The 20,015-nt window shown below is 45.5% G+C and overlaps 2 protein-coding genes across 13 annotated transcripts in view; both read left to right on the top strand.

Annotated features, from left to right (window-relative positions):
- herc2 (HECT and RLD domain containing E3 ubiquitin protein ligase 2) overlaps positions 1 to 6,611 on the top strand; it is a 52,062-nt gene extending 45,451 nt beyond the window's left edge. For all 12 annotated transcript variants that reach the window (XM_018750036.2, XM_018750043.2, XM_018750039.2 and 9 more), the window contains 11 exons: positions 108 to 247; positions 870 to 1,057; positions 1,492 to 1,689; positions 1,828 to 1,911; positions 2,523 to 2,664; positions 2,782 to 2,976; positions 3,106 to 3,218; positions 4,715 to 4,905; positions 5,125 to 5,230; positions 5,434 to 5,646; positions 5,991 to 6,611. In XM_018750036.2, the coding sequence (XP_018605552.2) occupies positions 108 to 247; positions 870 to 1,057; positions 1,492 to 1,689; positions 1,828 to 1,911; positions 2,523 to 2,664; positions 2,782 to 2,976; positions 3,106 to 3,218; positions 4,715 to 4,905; positions 5,125 to 5,230; positions 5,434 to 5,646; positions 5,991 to 6,263 (1,843 nt within the window). In that variant the 3' untranslated portion in view covers positions 6,264 to 6,611. The remainder of the gene's footprint in view (positions 1 to 107; positions 248 to 869; positions 1,058 to 1,491; positions 1,690 to 1,827; positions 1,912 to 2,522; positions 2,665 to 2,781; positions 2,977 to 3,105; positions 3,219 to 4,714; positions 4,906 to 5,124; positions 5,231 to 5,433; positions 5,647 to 5,990) is intronic.
- Positions 6,612 to 15,725: 9,114 nt separating this feature from the next.
- oca2 (oculocutaneous albinism II) overlaps positions 15,726 to 20,015 on the top strand; it is a 94,746-nt gene continuing 90,456 nt past the window's right edge. The window contains exons 1-2 of the mRNA XM_018749891.2: positions 15,726 to 15,934; positions 17,538 to 17,780. Coding sequence (XP_018605407.1) covers positions 17,539 to 17,780 — 242 coding nt within the window. The 5' untranslated portion in view covers positions 15,726 to 15,934; position 17,538. The remainder of the gene's footprint in view (positions 15,935 to 17,537; positions 17,781 to 20,015) is intronic.

The raw sequence follows: 20,015 nt of genomic DNA, 5'->3' as shown, positions 1-20,015 counted from the left end.
GAGTAGTACTAAAGAATTGGTGTTAATTTTATCAGTCATGATCATTACAGTGACGTGTCTGTTTCTATCTCCTGCACCAGAACCCAACCGTTTTTCTCTCTCCACAGGGGGAAAGGAGACTACCACCGACTGGGCCACGGCTCTGACGACCATGTACGCCGGCCGCGACAGGTGCAGGGCTTGCAGGGCAAGAAGGTGACTGCCATTGCCACAGGGTCCCTGCACTGTGTCTGCTGCACTGAGGACGGTAGGAGTTTTCTGAAACACTAACTGATCAAAAAATTTCTTTGGGTCTAGCCTTCCAGTTATGCTCTACAACTGCATGCTGCTGACAAACTCCTTGGTCTACCAGTAGTTGGAGTAGACATGGCCTGTCTGCCAGAACATTTTGACAGATGTAATGTCTCCTTCGTTGATCACTTCCGATCATCTGTTGTAGTTGGATATCTTTGAAGTCTTTCCTGGGAGATGGATCTGTGAAGTTCCTTTTCTTCACATGTAGTTTTTTGTTCTTAGTCCAGCTTGGCTTAGAAATTCCCTCGATGTATGAAAGAAAGGTCTTTTCAAACTCAGTTTTGTATTCATAGACTGCATTGGTTATGGCCAATGCAGGATTCGATTTCCCCCCATCCCTTCTGGCTTTCTTAACCATTTGTTATATCTATCAATTTCTTCTTTTCTTCCCTGCCTGCCTTTTCATTGCTAAAATACCCTTGAGGAAAATCGGACATTTAGAGCAGACCAAAATTTTCTGCTTCTACTAACTTAAGCTCTTGTGATATGAGTGCAAACAATGGCTGGTGCTATAGCTTAGTCAATAGCAAGGGTTGATACTTCTGGAGCATGATGACTATCTCCTTGAACCCTAGGGGAGGTCTACACCTGGGGAGACAACGATGAAGGCCAGCTGGGGGACGGCACCACCAATGCCATCCAGAGGCCACGGCTGGTGGCGGCTCTACAAGGGAAGAAGATCAACAGGGTTGCCTGTGGCTCCGCTCATACTCTTGCTTGGTCTACCAGCAAGCCTGCCAATGCGGGAAAGCTGCCTGCTCAGGTAGGACAACCACAACAAGTGCTGCTTCTGTGCAATGCTGACAAAGAAAGAAACTGTTGAGAGACAGCAAAACATTGTTGTGAAGGTTGGCCTAAGTTACCTTAGACAAAGGTGTCAGCTAAAGAAAGAATAGTAATAGAAAACGTAGGGTAGAAAAGAGGATTGTGGTTAAGGAACTGAATACCTGGGCCACAATTTAAAATATTCAGATTTTAATTTATTTTACATGGAGATCCTTGTATATCATATGGTTATGTAGTATTACTTACAGCGACAGTTCAGGTTTAGGCATCTTTTTTCCAACGGGTTCAATTGCCTGGCCCCGTCATGGGAGTTGAACTGGTCATCTTTTGGTCCAGGTTGTACAGAACGGAAACAAATTGTGATAGATTGGTCGGCTTTATAAGAAACGCCGAATGGTTTATTCTTCTTAGGTTCCAATGGAGTACAACCACCTGCAGGAGATCCCCATCATCGCCCTGCGCAATCGGCTCCTCCTGTTGCACCATATCTCGGAGCTTTTCTGCCCCTGCATGCCTATGTTCGACCTGGAGGGTCGGCTGGGCCAGACAGGCCAGGGCCCCTCGGTCGGATTTGATACACTTAGAGGCATCCTCATTTCACAGGGCAAGGTGAGGAGTGTATGTTCAGTAATCATCTCTTTCAAACACGTAGGCTCGTGTGCGCAAATACTACATGCATGCTGTCACACATGCTTACGGAATATGTGCAATATATATTTTATATTTTAATGCTGTCCTCTGTTCCAGGAAGCAGCATTTCGCAAGGTTGTCCAGGCCACCATGGTTCGAGACAGACAACATGGACCTGTGGTGGAGCTGAACAGGATCCAGGTACCAAACAAACCTGCCACTAAACCTTTGACACATTTTCATAGCAGTGTAAAATAGCCTTTATGCTTCATTTATATTTTATTCAAATACGAATTTCAGGTTGTTACTGTAACGAGTTGCAGTGGAGCAAACAGAATAGCTAAGCATTCAGTACCAGCTTGGGAGTGATATTTTTAGCCATGTGCTCACTGTAGACTGCCTTACGAGACTCTGTCTCTTTCCTGAGTGTGTACGAGTGTGAGACTGATGATTCATGATGGTGCTGTAAGCGAGGTCGCCAAGCACACTTGTGGGAAAGGAAGCTTGTGAGGCTCTGAAGGGTCTTCAGCTCAAAGTCCAGCATTGTGCTGTACATGTGACCACCATTCTCAGTGAGAGAGATCTTATCCCACAGTAAAAGCGCATCAGATGCATCAAATAGGGAGGTGTTTGTTTCTGCACTTGACTGTTAACACAGGCGCTAGAAGCAGACTGTTCTTCCGGGGTCCCAACGTTGGTACCTCTTTGTGCTTCACTGAGCTCAGTTTGGTGGGAAGATGACTGAATCTGGCACTCAGTAGCAGCTCACCAGCTCTTTTCTCCCTCTTGTGCCTCCCTCTCTCCACTCCCAGGTGAAGCGTTCAAGGAGCAAGGGTGGCTTGGCAGGGCCTGATGGCACCAAGTCTGTTTTCGGCCAGATGTGTGCCAAGATGAGCTCCTTCAGCCTTGACAGTTTGCTGTTGCCGCACCGCGTCTGGAAGGTCAAGTTTGTTGGTATGTTCGAACTGCTCATAAGTACGAGATTTCAGAAATGCGAAACATGGTTATAGAACAAAGCCAACCAAGTGAGACGATTTACATTAATACGTGAACCTGTGCTCCGGGCCTCAGGAGAATCTGTTGACGACTGTGGTGGTGGCTATAGCGAGTCCATCGCTGAGATGTGCGAGGAGCTGCAGAATGGCCTCACGCCGTTGCTCATCGTGACGCCCAACGGCCGCGACGAATCAGGCGCCAACCGTGACTGCTTTCTGCTCAACCCTGCTGCTAAATCACCCTTGCACATCAACATGTTTCGTTTCCTAGGTGGGTGTGGCCCACTGGGGGCTCCAGACCGGCAGCACAGTCCATCCAGTTAATCTGAGGGATACTGGAATAGTAATGTGTCGTGTATATTAGAGGTTGCTAACTACATTCCACACCCTGTTCCTGAAGGTGTCCTCCTGGGCATTGCCATTCGTAGTGGCAGCCCGCTGAGCCTGAACCTTGCTGAACCTGTTTGGAAGCAGCTGGCGGGCATGAACCTGACCATTGCTGACCTCAGTGAGGTAATGGCCCCCTCCGCTGAGTCTTACCGCCTGGTCACGTTCAATTTGTTAGTTTTGGCACCCTTACGTCTGACACTCATCACCTTTATTCCTCTTTTCTGTAACTTGAGTGCTAGTCACTTGATACTCAAGGTTATAAACAACATTTACTGGCCAGCAACTAAATGTCATTGAATGTAAATTGTACGCTCTTGTCTGAGTCATATAGTTTTGTGACAGATCCATAAGAAATGGCAGAACACTCAAAGCAGGAATTCAGTGTGCACAGAATTGGCTGAATAAGGAGGTACCTTTTTATGCTGTATTTTGTAATTTAGTTTTTCTGTTTTTGTTATTGCTTTTAGTTTTGTGCTTGTAATCCATGTTCAGTGCTTGTTTGATTCCTATTTGCCACTTAATTACTGGATTCAGTCAGATGTTTGTCTAACAACTGACGTAAGCTGCCACATTCTGTACAGTCTTGGTGTTTCTTTACGTAATGTCATTGCACGCTGATGAAGGCATCTGGCCAAAACGCATCTGCCTCCTGTGCAGATTTGTTCTGTTAAGATTGAGAGTGCTACGTGCCTTTTTACTTTTAGATTATACAGTTGGTACAGGAGCTCTTTAATGTCAGCAGAATGATCTGCCATTCATATGTTTTTACTTCCCTGTTCTTATGTTACGTTCCGGGGTTCCACATTCCACTGAGCCAGAACACAGTGAGAGCTCTGACTTCAGCCCCCTCCCCTTAGCTGAGATGCATTACAGAGCCCCAAGCTGAATGTAGCACTTCCAGTCAAGGTAACCGGCTGCATCTTTGTCTGTGGCATCTCCCACCGCGCATTAGCGTTCATGCTCTGATCATGAGCTCTGCACCATGCGTGCAGGCGGTGCTTGCGGTGGCTCCGGCTCACAGAGAGGCTCTTTGTTGGAAAGGTTACGAGCACAGTATTTGGAAGTCACACACTGAGCAGGAGGATGCTGCGCATGGACGGACGGCCCCTAGGCATAACTGGGAATACGGCAGCGTGCCACATGCTCGTGCTGTCTCTCGACTGTGTCACCTGCACTTCATGGGGCTGCTCTGACTGCTGGTATCGTTAGGTATCTGGGGAATGCCACCGTTTTGGCACTGAAGTGATGGGACTCCTGGTGCATCATGAGTATGAATTATGCTTGTACTTATTTTTTTGGTATGGAGCAGAGAACATTTTCTCACCTTTCTTATAGAGGCGTGCCATGTTAAATTGTTGTGTATTGCGGAATAGACTTAGTAATTTTACCTCCTCTTTCACCGACTTGCTCACCACTGATACCCACTCGTCCAAGCTGAGGGGCACTGGAGCCCATCCTGGAATCATATGGTGTGAGGCATGGTACAACCCTGGATGGGACACCAGCCTGTCGCCATTAACTCCCTCTTCTCGCATGTCTTGGTCCAGTTTATTTTTTTTCTGGCACGTGCGCACACACACACATACAGTGTTTCTTTTACGGCACTGTTCTCTCCTCAGGTTGATAAGGACTTCATCCCAGGCCTGATGTATATCCGGGACAATGAAGCCACCTCCGAGGAGTTCGAGGCCATGACGCTGCCCTTCACTGTCCCCAGTGCTAGTGGCCAGGACATCCAGCTCAGCTCTAAGTACTCCCACATAACCCTGGAGAACCGCACCGAATATGTGAGGCTGGCAATAAACTACAGGTCAGCCTATGGCGAGGGGGCCAGTGGGGGCAGGGTTTACGGCCCATTGAGTGTTTGTTACATGTGTGTGGCTGGGTGTCTAAGTTCACAACTTTTGTGATGAGGCCAGAGACTGGAATGTTTTAGAGCACCCTGGAAGTCAGCCTTTCACTTGCAGCAGAATAGTCAATGTCTGTAAGACCTTCCTCATGCCCCACCTCACTGCTGCCCCCCCCACAGGCTCCACGAGTTTGATGAGCAGGTATCTGCCGTGCGGGAGGGAATGGCCCGGGTGGTTCCAGTGCCCCTCCTGTCCCTCTTCACGGGCTATGAGCTTGAGACCATGGTGAGGAGCTTCTAACTGTACTGTTCTCTGCTGTGAACATGTGGCATTTTATCTGTACGTGTTCATGCATATGTTGCATTTTCTACCTGTTGAATAGATGTGTTGTCTCAGCTTGGTGGGGGTTTGTGTCAACTTCACAGGCTGTTCACCGTGTAACTGTGGCATGCCTTGTGACACGTTTGACTCTGCCCCCTCTGTCGCAGGTATGCGGGAGCCCGGATATTCCCCTGCACCTCTTGAAATCAGTGGCTACCTACAAGGGCGTGGAGCCAACGGTGCCCCTCATCCAGTGGTTCTGGGAGGTTATGGAGTCCTTCTCCAACACGGAGCGCTCTCTGTTCCTGCGCTTTGTTTGGGGACGCACCAGGCTGCCCAGGACTATTGCTGACTTCAGGGGGCGGGATTTTGTCATACAGGTGAGTGTGTTGCCAAGAGCTCTTTGGTTCAGTCTCTGCTTTCTTAGACATGCCTTTAAGTGCAAGACTATAAATCAGCTATGATTGGATTCTGTTTGCAGGTTTTTTGCAGAAATTTTGTCCCCGTAAAAAGAATTGGACTGTATCACAAAAACGTTTTTTTATTTTTGCTGCTGTTTGGTCCTAAAGAGAGGAAATGGTATAATTGGCATGACATCTGATTGTTGTTAAGGAGCATGGTGCCTTAAATATGGCTATGTCCTCTTAAACCCTTTCTGTTGACTTTGCATTGCTTAAAAATGCTATTAATCTGTTGTTAACCCTTTTTTGTCTTTCTTCCTCAGGTGCTGGACAAGTACAACCCTCCTGACCACTTTCTCCCAGAATCATACACCTGCTTCTTTCTGCTCAAGCTGCCCAGGTATTCATGCAAACAGGTGCTGGAGGAGAAGCTCAAGTACGCCATCCATTTCTGCAAGTCCATTGATACGGACGACTATGCACGCATTGCACTGACTGGCGAGCCGGCCGCCGACGACAGCAGCGAGGACTCGGACAACGAGGATGCAGATTCCTTTGCCTCCGATTCTACACAGGACTACTTGACCGGACACTGAAAGACTTTTACCCGCCACCCTCCATGACAGTTGACCTTTTTCATGTCGCTGAGGCCTAGTGGCCGCTGGGGAAGGAGCTGTTACACCGAGCTGAATAATATGTTTTGATTCGTTGTTACTACTTCAGATGTTTAAAAAGAAACTAGCTGTACAAGTTCTGTAAATGATAATGTGCAATTAGCATTGAAGGCTCTCTAACCTGAAGAAAAGTAGGTCCTTTTTCTTTTCTCTTTAAGAAATGTGGGGCGTTAGAGATTGCACAGATTAATGTTGTTCACTAATGCTATGTTTAAAAGAGAGAACAGTGAGAAATCCAAAACAGGGCATTTAGCCTAGCACTGTGGTAGATTTTTTTTTTTTTTTTTTTCTTCCTTTTTTCCCTTTTTATTTAATTTTTGTGAGTTTTACATGACCTTATGTTATATGTTTAAAATGTAAAACAAAGACAAACTAGTATTTTAAATACATTTTTTGTTGGTAATAGCAGTGTTTCTGGATAAGATCTTTTTGACTATGAATCTATCAATGTTTCACCAAACTGGCTAAGTAAACAGCCTACAAAGGTGTCATTTTAAGGCTGTCTGTCACTGTACCTATGTCCACTTACCCTTGTTATGCACTGTTCTCATTGGCAAATGTATATAATGTTGATGGTGCCATGTATTCATGAACTGTATCCCATTTCCTGTGAATAAATAGATTTCAATGCAGATCCCCCTTTTTAAATTCAGACATTTCATGATTATAGTTACATTCATGTACATGTTGATAGTATGGTGAATTTTACACTATAGATGTTTTGTAACATTTCTTCTCTCACTTTCCTTGACTGCTTGTCCTTGTCAGGGTTGTGAAAGTCTGGACCTTATCCTGGTATCACTGGGTCTAAGGCTTGCGGGGAGAGTAACACCTGGGACAGGATGCCAGTCCACTGCGGGGCCACCTCACACACGCACAGAGCACTTTAACGTCAGCAATTCACCTGAACTGCTTTTCTTTGGAATGTGGAACAAACCCAGGGCATCCAGAGAAAACCGACACTGACAAAGAGAGAACGTGCAAACTCCAAAATCGAGTGAGCTGACTTGTACCGATGCACAAACAGTCAAGGTAGTGTGCGACAGCATCAGCTCTACCTGCTGCACCACTGTGCTGCCCAACATTCTTTCTACTGACATTAGAACCAGAAAATATGCTTTATTATATTTAATCGAAATGTGTAGTAGCTATTTTAAATAGACTTAATAGATAAACTTTAGTAGCCATTTTAAATAATCATGGTGATATTATAAAGTGGGCAGCATTCCCCAAGGGAGTTTTTTTGCCTTTGAACAAAATCTCTTGGTTGTTTGCGCGGCGAGATTAACGCAATCTTATAATCGGCTCCGCCGTTGCCTCCTGTAAGTCAGAGTTGTCCATTGACTGGAACTGCCGCCCGCGCCGTTTCACATTCGCCACACTCTGCCCGTAGCTCAGCAGGTGTGTGTCCATTAGACCACTCAGCCATCACGCATTTCTTCCCAGGGTCCAGCTTCTCCGTCACGGTGTTCTTACTGCCGTGACATGTGCCACGGTCAAAGGCGGTCCCAACCCACCCTAACCGCCTTCTTTTCATTCCACTCCAAAAAGTAAGATCGCAACACGGCCCTGTGTGGTTCAAAGGATTACAGTTTCCCTCTAAAGAGCAAGTTCTGTGGCTTAATTTGACTTAAACCAAGAGCATTCCTTGCAGACTTAACTTGTCATTTTTCACAAAATCACCGCGCACATAACACCAGAGTGGGTCAGGTGGTTTTCTGGTGCTCGCGGCCTGGAGACGGGGAGCCGGCGGGAGGTGAACGCAGCAGAAGGGATGGCAGGGGCTTACGTCAAATCACAGCGCTGCCATCCCCTCCGGGCAGCAGAACAGAAAAAGCAGTGTGGTAGTATTCTAGGAAAACTGTGGTATGATCTTGCAAAGGAAAACCAAGATGCTGCACGACGTGCTTCACACACATCTGCATTTTTTTAGCAGCACTTGTACTCATCAACTCCGTTGTAATTATCTGTAGTAATTTACACTCCTTGGGTCATTATTGAATGGCTCCACTTTTTCTTGTGCACTTAAATGTATGCACCCCTGTTGTGTAACAGGCTCTTTTGTGGAGGGAGGGTCGTACCGGCAGCTGAGCAGTTTGACCCCTCGGATTGTGGAAGTCATGTGCTGCGGGGGGGTTGAGCCCCACTGCTCCCTGCAGTCTTTTGTGTTTGGATCAGAACCGCCATTCAGAGGTACTGGTGCTGTTCTACTGACATCAGCGCTTCAGACAAAGTGACAGAAAAGCCACCGATGTGCATGACACACACCTGACTTAATACCGTCTGAAGCTCCTTCGAGTTGACTGCTCCGAAATGTAACTTAGCTTCATGTGATCACCTGTCTAGAAATGCATTCCCAGAATTCCTTGGGGGCACAATGTTTCTGACTGGTGAGCTGAAAATGTGGCGCGGCATCCAGCCTAATTTCAAAATGCACGTAACCTTTAGACATCGTAAGAGAATTAACTCTTTCATGCGGAGGGCTTCCGGGGAGAGAAGCTGATATCGCTTCCCGTGCCACCATGACCGAGTTCGATAGGGGGGCAGCACTAAGCCCAGAGTCACATGCAGCCCAGATGCGAGAATGCTGACCTACCCCTCCAGCAGCTTATTCGACTCAGAGCATCAGCCTGCGACTCCTCGTGATCTGGCGCAGGAGCCGAAACCCACCTCCAGAGATGCAGATGACTGAATACAGAGAATCCATCTTTCTTTTTTCCCCTCCCTTTCACTCCCTCTCACTTCACCATTTTTCCCAAAATGCACTAAAGGATTTAGGTTGAATCTGCTCCCTGAACTCCTGCTGCACTGTTGGGTTACAGACAGTTAATGCTAATAATCCCTGCACGTTAAACGCCCATGTGGGCAAGAGATGAGGCTTTGGATTTGACGTGGCGCTGAGCTTCTCGTCCTCCTGACGTTGAAAAGACACCGAGCACCACGGTCCGGCATTGTGACACCCAAAAGTCTCACACTTCCAGTCTCCTTACTGTAGGCAGCAGCAATCGTTTCACCCGAAAACAGTAAGAGCTATAACAACGTGATGTTTTTACCATCTCCATTTCTTCGTGCTGCCATTTGTTTCCCAACCTCACTTTTGATGGGATGAATTCGTCTGCAGTCGATTCAAACGAACGAGGTGCCATACAGTATGTAGAATGGCCTGAAGCACCGGGAACCTTCCCTTCAGTACAGATTGGCCTTTGACTCTCCTGAACAGTGACAGCAAACCAGGAAATGAATTCCTCTCAGCATGTGAGTGGAACAGGACCTGCCCGGAGGTTTGCAGTCATCTCTTCATTTGTAACTTAATGTAAACCACCTCTTGTGAGGCCTAGATTATTCCAGGTCCCCAGGCTGTGGCTCCTGTCATGCTGGAGATGATGCAGGCCATGTGATGGCCCTCCTGTGGCTCCGGGAGGCAAAGGGCCTCAAGGCTATGCACTGATGTCAAAAGCAGAAGGGAAGGTGCCCTGGTGCTCAAAGCACCCTTTGTGCATGGAGAGTCCCAGGATGATTCCGCGTCTTCAGAGTCCTGGGAAACGGTACGCTAGGTGTAACATAGGAGGTGTAAATTAAGTTCTCCAAAGAACTACACCTTCTCCAAAGTTCTCCAAAGAAGAATACCTTCTTCGGTGCTCTGTGATGTATGTCCGCCGTTCTCCAACACAGCTTTGACATTAGCGTCACTCTCTTTTGGTGCAGAACCCAAATCATGAATATGGAGACAGAAGATGCCTTCATCTCTGAACGTTTGGGTGACCAAACCCTACCTAGTTTGAGTTTGTATAATCCCCCGAAATGCAGAATGGCACGGTGACTCAAGCAGTCATTTATGGGGGCAGGGCACTTGGCAAGGTTTCCTAGCACCCCCGAGTGGCTATAGCAGGAGCCTCTGAACACCGAATTCCAATTCCCCCAAGTGCCCTGACCCAGGATCCAAAGAATCGACATATGAGGACTTCACTGCTCTTTATAACCGCCATCATCCTGTGGTGCGACAGTGTTAGTAAATTTATTATACAGCCAAAGAAACAAAACACTTTTTAAAAGTGATGTTAGTTATGTGTTAAAACTCACAGCTGCCATCTATCTAATTTAAATTCCCTGAAAATTTCGTGTGAGGGAAAGTCACTGTCTGGGTCCCAGTCCTGTGAAAAGGGACTGAACAGAGAATTAGATTTGAAATAAGCCCTCAATACCAGTTCGTATCCAATGAACATGTCTCATTAGCCTCTGAGCCGAAACTTGTCGGTGCAGGTCTCTCACCGCGGTAATCGTTGAGTCTTACTGCACGCATTACCGTGTCTCCGCCTGTGTTGAACTCAAGAATTGATCATCGTGTTACATTGAAAAATTCTTGCCCTGCACAATTACGATGAATTATTTTAATGTCCTGGATGTGCAGAATGCCTTCGTACATCACACCATGTGTGTATAGTTTCCAAGGCAGAGCACACAGCCTCCTCGTAATGACCCCCCCCCACCGAATACAACAGGGGCTCTACCTCGCATCAGTCAGACTCGGTCCTCTAATTACCCAGTCACATGCTTTTCTTCTGTTTAAACGGGGAGGAGGCCTTTGGGGGGGTGTAGTGGAGTGGAAAGAAGGGGGGGTGTCTTTGACCTCCCTCAAAGATGCTGTCTGCTGCCAAGGTCCGCCTCTTCTCCCCCGGACCCCGCCAGCGAGCGCTTTGCCAGACACCCACCGAAGTGGGATTCCACAGCGCCTGTCCTCACCTGTAGCCGAAAGCTCGGTCGCCCGCTTCGCCCATCGCCTCTCCCTTTCCGGACACTTCTGGGGACCGTGGATCGACGTCTCCTGTCATCCCCCGGGGCCCACCCTCCAGAATCATCATCACCTGGCCTGCAGTACCGCAGAACTGAAGGTAAACCTTTAATTCTGCTGCAGCTGGATGGGTCCCTGGGGGGGGGGAGTGCTAGACAGTGGGGTGGGGGGGGGGGGGTTGGGGGCTGGGGGTTTGCACTTCTCCCCCTTTTCAGGGAGTGACTTGCACTTCAGAAGAAGGGGAAAAATGAAATTAACCTTAAGTACCGTGGAGGTAAAAGCCAGGTACGGAGGTACCAAGTTTTTAGGCAGTTGTCACTTCCACCACCTTGTCGCCTTCCTGTTTTACATTAGTTTATTATACATGTATTGAGAAAATCTCAAGTCCTTAATCTCAGCACTGTTTTATAAATGGTATTGATTACTGAGCCGAAGAGCACAGCCACAAAGTGTCTACAGCACTAAGAAACCGCACCCGCGCACACACACACACACACACGGGGTATGAGGTACAGTATTTTTCCGACCCATCACGTGAAACTATCTAAAAGGATCTTAGAGGGCCGAGAATCCTACTATTTTAAGGTTCGACGTCACAGGGTTTCATGTAAATGTTGTTAAAAGGACATTTTTCTCTGTGGCTTCTTTGTGGATTATCGTTTCATTCATTTCATTTCATTCATTTCACGTAGTCAGTGTTTAGTCGGAGAGCTTCACCAGAGAGGAATTTCCTTGTTGTGCTCTGGATTGCCTTTTTTTTCACCTGCAGAAAGTAGAATGTATACTTTCACCTGGAAATGGTGGTAAAGGACATGGATATTACAGGAATTTATTTAGCAGACACTTTTCTCCAAAGCAACTTCCAGCACACCTTGTTCACCAAGGTGACTTACACTGCTAGATACACTACTTACACTGGGTCACTCATCCATACATCAGTGGAACACACACACACTACGGGTGAACCTGAACAGCATGTCTTTGGACTGTGGGAGGAAACCAGAGCACCCGGAGGAAACTCACACAGACACAGAGTGAACATGCAAACTCCACACAGACTGAGGAGGGATTGAACCCATGTCCTCTTGTACCACCCAGGCGCTGTGAGATAGCAGCGCTACTCCCTGTACTACCATGCCGCCGGATATCGACCCAGTAATTCTTTGGCAAGTTTTATCGAGCTTAATATGGCATTTTTGGAAAGCAGTTGTGGAATTAACACTCCCAGGTGTAAGAATCCAAAAGAAAATTCTGAAATAAGGAGATCATGTTGAATGAAGCTGACAGGTTTTCTGCGCACGACTGGTAAAAAGAGGGTTTTACTGAGTCGTGGACGGTACTGTGGTTCACAGAATGCCGTTGTACTAATGATGATGTGAGAGCGATATATTGTACAGAACTCGCACTTTAGCGCCAGCGCACCTGGACCTTACAGGCCTTGGATCAGATGTAGTTGTCCTGGACGGTTCTGAATACATTAGGCAATTTTCGCACTATTACACCACCCTAGAAAACATATACGATTTGATCTGATTAATATAAATGCACAAAAGGAAAAAAAGAGAAGCCTGAGGGTCAACCACAGGCATTTAGTTACCGTCTACAGCTAATCCGAACCCCCCCTTCCACTTTCAATGCGGGGGATTATAGCGGCAAAAGGCAAATTGTGCGCTAATCTCAAGGCGCTAGAAATCTGTCAAGAGTCTAACAGCCCCCCCCCCGCCCCCGGCTGCAAACTTTTCTCATTGCCACTACGTTTCACTCCCACACCCCCACACCAACCTCTTTGTTTCTGACCACACACACAATAGGGCATTTGCAGTGTGTGCGGTGTGTGCGCCGTGTAATACAGCTGAGTGGAGGACCGAGTGTGGTGGGGTGAGCGAGCTGTGTGCTCCACCACTGCTCTCAATGAACACCATCAATGGGTCTCCGTCACACCATATACTGTATCTGCTGCTCCCTCTCAATGACCTACTAGTAGAGTGAAGTGAAAGATTTCTTTTTTCTATTTACAGTCTGGATGTTTCTTCAGATCCTTGCAAAAGCTTTGTATTAACGTTTGCATCGTTTTATTGCTCTGGTTTCGCTGACACTTCTATCTGTGGATATTTCACCACGGTGGTTTGGGTTAGGTTAGATTAATTTGGGACTTTTTTCCGAAATGCTTCCAGTGTTAAGCTGCCTACAGCTATTTACCCGTTTATACAGATGGGTCATTTTTGCTGGAGTAATTTAGCATAAATACCTTGTTCAAGGGCACTTCAGCCAGAGATGGGATTTAAATGAACAACTTTGGGATCCAAAGACAGTAGCTCAAGCTACGACACTATCAGCTGCTCGTTCTCAGAGATGGTTTAAAGGGGTGGCTCTACACCGGGTGGGTTGCAGCTCAACACCTACAGTCCGCGCGTATCGTGGGAAGGGTCTATGTGGTTCACTGGGGACCCCTTAGTCAGCTGTGGTCCCATGAGGCCATGGGCTACCACAGTGCCTGGGAGGTGCGAGAGGATGTAGGTTTGATCCCCGCTCAGTCTGTGTAAAGTTTGACATGCCGTTCAGGTTCACCCGTAGTGTGTGAGTGACAGAGTGAGTGTGTTCCACTGATGTATGGATGAGTGACCCAGTGTAAGTAGTGTATCTAGTAGTGTAAGTCACCTTGGCGAATAAGGTGTGCGGGCTGATAACACTACATAGAGTTCATTGGAAGTTACTTTGGAGAAAAAGTGTTTGCTAAGTAAATAAATGTAAATGTTGCCTCTGGACTTGGTAGTGATGGGTTCAAATCCCTTGACCAGTCTGTGTAGCCTGTGCTGATCCAATAGTCATTACCCAGCTATATAAACAAATAAATCACTGCAAGTAGCTTAATATTGTAGAAAAGTATGAGCTCAGAGTAGTTATGTTTAGCTGGTGGTGTGTTCCTTTCATGTTTTTCACGTTGATAATTTTTCACTTTCTTGGATGAGTTTTTTTGTATGTTTCTTTGTTGTTTTGTTGCTCATTCTCCATGTGACTTTCAGCTGCTATCGTAGTAGTTGGTACTACTGCCTTTAGCGCCACAGGTTCAATTCCCACCTCTAGCTGTAATACCCTTGAACAAGGTACTTACTCTCACTTTCTCCAGTAAAATTACCCAGCTGTACAAATGGGTAAATAACTGTGACCTTAACATTGTAAATTGCTTTGGAGAAAAGTGTCAGATAAATGTAATGTCCTCCTTTAATTACTACAGGCTTAGAGAAATAGAGTGCGTGTGTTTAATTCCTTTCCAAAGTTGTGTGCTGTCACTGTATTGTGAGAAAATAACCAGTAAGTTACTTCAAAACGATGACTAGTTGAGACGTAGCTGAAGAGGACGGTTCTTCAGCGAGGGAACCTCTTGATGTATAGGAAGTTGCACCGCGATTTAATGTGTAGAGGATCTTCAGCCCACAGAAGAGTGTACAGACACTCCTCAATTTACGTAAATTCGATTTACGTCAATCCGGATTTACGTGAATAAATCCCTGGCATGCAAATTATTTAAGGAAAGCGCTTTTATTTTACGCAACAGATCTGAAATACAAAAAACCACATACATTGTTGTCTGAAACCACTTGTCCGGAGCAGAGTTGCAGCAAGTCGGAGCCTAACCCGGCAACACAGGACACAAGGTTGGAGGGGGAGGGGACACACCCAGGACGGGACGCCAGTCCATCACAAGGCACCCCAAGCGGGACTTGAACCCCAGACCTGCTCGAGAGCAGGCTCAGGCCAAACCCGCTGCACCACCATGCTCCCCAAATATGCAAAAACTATGGAGAAATGTCTCTAAATTTGTGATTGATAAACTGCCTAAGTATTTTGCTTTGCACTATGAATATGTACTATTTGGATTGTTACATTTTGATTGAAGTACAGAGAAACAGGCATATCATTAATTTTAAAAATCATTTAGCCAAATATCATTACACGGGTCCAAATTTGCTAGTAGAACAACCTATTTCTGTTTCTTAAAGAATTTAAGCATTATATAAAGACCATTGAGGAGTGTAATAATAAGAAGGCCATTAAGACTGTACATTATTGTAATATTTGGTTGATGTATGTCTCTGGTAAGTTATTACTATTACTGGAGTGTTTTGTAATTTTTTGTGAGTTTCTTTTTGTTTAGTTATGTATTCCTTTTTGTTTACTTCCCCCACCTAGGTATGATTGTTCTGGATTAATGTTCTTGTATTGTGAGTGTTTTAATTGATGCTTTTGTGCTGAATAACAAAAAAAAAAATCATACGAAACACGTTAGCCGGCGTAGCCAGACAAGGCAGGAAGCGGCATCTTCCAGGTCTCGCGAGTTTTGAGCCGTGAACTCATCTCCTCGCGTTAGTGTACTGCTTTTTTTTCGCGAATTTTCTACGCTTTTCATTACTCGCAATGCCTGGCGATAAACGTGCACTTGAAGGAAAACAAGAACCGTCTCGCAAACGAACAGCAGTCCATTTGGAAATGAAGTTAAACATAATCAGGAAGTGTGAAGGTGGACAAAGGATTATGGATTATACTATAACAACAACAACAACAACAACAATAATAATAATAATAATAATAATTGCTTCATTATGGCACAGGAACCAGGTTTAGCTGTATGGAATGCGAATACGATAGTGAAAGATGCTGCATGTATGATTAGGAGCACGTGAGGGAAACAGCTAGCATGAAAACAACAATAATGAACAAACGTCAAGGTACAATAACTGAGGTGGAAAAATGATACATTATGCTACAACAGCACCCTCTTGTGTGCCAGCATACTAGACATAAGGTAAACACGCACGGTACCATAATACCGTACATAGTAATCTATTTTTTTTTAATTTATGTTTCATAGAAATGTAAAAATGTATTTAATTGACTAGGCCTATGTCTTATTACAGCATTTAATATGTTCGACGTTTCTTAGAGAATTATATTATGAAATTTTTTACACTGGTGTTTGCAAGAAATGCAAAGAAATGAGAAGGCTTGGCTCTAACGGATGGGGAGGGGCAATCCGACATACGTACATTTCGACTTACGTAAGGAGTTGATGAGCGGTCTATTTGCGTAAGTCGAGGGTTGTCTGTATATGGCTTTAGAGCTATAGACAAAAGCATAACTGAATCAATTCTCAAACATTTTTGTAACCAAAACATGCAATAAACAAAGAGGCTCATGAATGAATAGAGTATTATAGATCATGTAATTGTTGTTAAAAAATGTATGTGTTCTATTATCCCATGTGTGGGGAAAAAAGGGGAACCTTTATGTTATCTGAAGTGCTACTTTGAGTGTCCACACGGTGGCGCTGTACACCTCCTTCCAGGTTGGCTTTCACACTGGTATTGAGTGGACCAGCAGTGCAGCGCAGTAAAAATCCAAATGTCATATGGAGAGAACAGTGAAAGTGCTATATGGGTCACAACACTTAAAGAGTGACCCATTATATTTAATTTCTGTGTTCTGCTATTCTCTTGATTTTGACTGTACAGCACTGCAATGCAAATGCTGAAGGCAGAAGACAATGCAATGGGGTTTTCTGTCTGGAATCATAATAATAATAATTTATTATTATTATTACTACTACTACTACTGATTAAGGCAACATCAATTATTATTATCAGTAATAATAATGGTGATGATTATGATGATCATGATGACCTCATATCCCCCCCCCACTCACTCAAACCAGGCATTTTATGTCCTCATTAACCACGTCTTCCTTGTATTGTCTTTCACTGCTGGCCAGGTAAGAGAAGAGCTGTAGAGACTCTGATAGGGAAAGGCTGCAGTAGCACAGTGGTGCAGGAGGTGTGTATAATGCAGAAACATGAGGTCCTCCAGCATACAGTATGTTCAGTCTGAGCTTGAGTCTTGAAAGGATTCCAGTGTGGTTGAAACATCTTTCGCTATACAGTTCCCAGGAAAGGGCGACTGTCAGACGTAAATGACCACTGGCTGGTTGATCTGATTTCACACATCATAAAGAGGCTAGAAAAGCTGGTCTTGGCAAACCTCAAACCCTTGGTTAGGAGATTGTGTGCAAGGGCCTCAATGGAGTGGACAATGCTGAATAGATCCCACTCTCCCTTCTACAAGGCAGGTAGCACTTTGAGAATGATATTTTTTTATTTCTCCAGTGCATTGAACACCATAGAGCCCGTGCTGTTACTGCATTTACATCTACTGTGATTCCAGACCCTCCAGTCCTTCTCAAGTTTTTATCTCTGTCACTACATTGTTGTCTTTCTGATTTGTCTGTCAGTATGCACTTGATGTTGGCTGCCGGTGCACTTTCCTTTAGGAATTAATAAAGTTCTCAGTCATTCATTATGTGTCATTACATAACATTTAAACAGCACATCTTCCTCCTCAATTAACAATTACAGGATGTACCTGGAAAACAAGAACAACTTGGACATAGAGATGTCCCAGAGCGTGGCTCAGGGCAACCAGGATTGTGCCAGCCGCAGGAAGTCCGAAGCGGTGGCAGGCAACTTTGACGAGTTGCGCCTGCTGGACGGCTTCTCAGACATGAGGGAGACCCAGAAGCCCCTGCAGGCTGCGGCCATCGTGCCATCGCACTGTGTCGTCTGTGTTGAGAACTGTGGCGCTGTTCATGAGGAGGACAGGTATGCAGTTTCATTTGTAGTTTTTTAAAAGAAAGAATTTATTGCAAATTTATTCAAGATAAAAAAAAATTGAAATTCCTTTACAAGGTATTCAGACCCTTTACTGTCTCACTCACATTGAGCTCAGAAGCATACCTTTTTTTTGACGATGTCTAAGTTTTCTATGAAACTTGATTGTAGCCCACCTGTGGCAAATTCTTGTTCGGACATGATTTGGAAAGATTTATCTGTCTTTTGTCCCACAGTCTACAGTGCATGACAGAGTAAAAACAATCCTCAAAATCAAAGGACTTCTTTGTAGACCTTAAGATAGGATTGTGTCAGTACATAGATCTGGAAAAGGTTATTGCAAGGGTATTAAAAAGCTGGCACACCGACGTTCCTAGGAGTCCAGTGGCCTTCATTATTGTCAGTAGAGAAGTTTGGAACCACCAAAACTTTTCCAAGAGCTGCCCCTCTGGCCAAATGGGTGTTCAGGGAAGAAGGGTCTTGTTCAGAGCTTCAGAGTTCCTCTGTTCCTCTGCCAGAAAGGCAGCCATCTCTGTAACACTTCATCAGTTAGGTCTCTTTGTTATAGAGGTTAGATGGAAGCCACTATTTAGTAAAAGACATATCGCAACCTGTCTGGAGTTTTCCAAATGGCACTTCAAGGACCGAGAGCATGAGGAAAGAAGTTCTCTGGTCTCATAAGAGAAATATTGACTTTGACCTGTATGCCAAACAGCATGAGTCAAGAGTCAAGAGAAGCTTTATTGTCATTTCAACCATATACAACAGTACACAGTGAAACAAACTGTGTTTCACTGTGTACCAAGGTTTCTCCAGGACCATGGTTCCACATAAAACAACGGTTAGCAACACAGACTACATAAAGTGCACGTGTGCAAGGCTTGTGCAAACAGTGCTAAACATTACAAAAGTTACTAGAACAAGACATTAATTACTAAGACAGGACAATAGTTCCCGTGTAAGTCCTGGGTATTGAGGAGTCTGATGGCTTGGGGGAAGAAACTGTTACACTGTCTGGCTGTGAGAGCCCGAATACTTCGGTACCTTTTGCCAGACAGCAGGAGGGTGAAGAGTTTGTGTGATGGGTGTGTGGGGTCATCTGCAATGCTGGTGGCTTTATGTATGCAGTGTAAGGTGTAAATGTCTATGATGGAGGGAAGAGGGACCCTGATGATCTTCTCAGCTGTCCTCACTATCCGCTGCAAGGTCTTGCAATCCGAAACAGTGAGTGCAATTACCAAACCATGCAGTGATGTAGCTGCTCAGGATGCTCGATAGTCCCTTTATAGAATGTGGTCAGGATGGGGGGTGGGAGATGGGCCTTTCTCAACCTATGCAGAAAGTAGAGACACTGCTGAGCTTTCTGGGTTCTGGAGCTGGTGTTGAGGGACCAGGTGAGGTTTTCTGCTAGGTGAACAACAAGGAATTTGGTGCTCTTGACTGGCAGAGACCAGGCATTGTGCATCACCTGGGTAATACTATACCATGGTGGTGGCAGCATCATGGTGTGGGGAGAGTTCCCAGTGGCAGGGACTGGTTAGGATTGAGGGTAAAATACAGAAAGGTCCTTGAAGAAAACCTGCTCCAGTTGACATTCAACCTTGGACTACAGTGAAGATTACCCTTTCACCATGACAACAATCTGAAGCATACAGACTTGATCCACAGAAAATCTGTGGAGAGACCTGAAGTTTATATGCTGTTCACTGACACCCCTGCTCATTCTGATGGGGTTTTATATGATCTTTATGAGACTTTCAGTGCTCTGTACTTTTCTCTTCAATCATCCAGCACTCTCCAAAGTGTGCTGAGAAGTTTTTTGATCAAGGTTCTGGATCACCTCTTATTTGTCTTTTTTCTCCTTAGTCTGTCCAAGATGTATGATTACCTGTCACACTGTAGAAAGGAGACTCGATGTGTCACACTGAGATTCGAGGGTGCCAACACCACCCCAGGATTCCGGGCACATCCAGGAGACAGTCAGCTCGCACCCTTTACAGTCATTTTCCTCTCTACCCCGATGTGCTATGTGGACTCAGCATCATGTAATGCCCCTGTCCCACACAGAATAGTCTCTCCTTTTGCATAATTACTGTCTCAGCCCCAGCCAACATTAAAAATAAAATTAAGATCATTACAGATGTTGTTTGGGTCCTTCATGGGTAAAGCCATACTCCTGGCATTTGGCCAGCAGTGATTCTCTTTGCAGGCAGTCCCCGGGGTATG

The sequence above is a fragment of the Scleropages formosus genome, chromosome 1 (genome assembly GCF_900964775.1).
Source record: "Scleropages formosus chromosome 1, fSclFor1.1, whole genome shotgun sequence".
Lineage (NCBI taxonomy): Eukaryota > Metazoa > Chordata > Actinopteri > Osteoglossiformes > Osteoglossidae > Scleropages > Scleropages formosus.
This window is presented reverse-complemented; position numbering and strand designations above follow the sequence as displayed.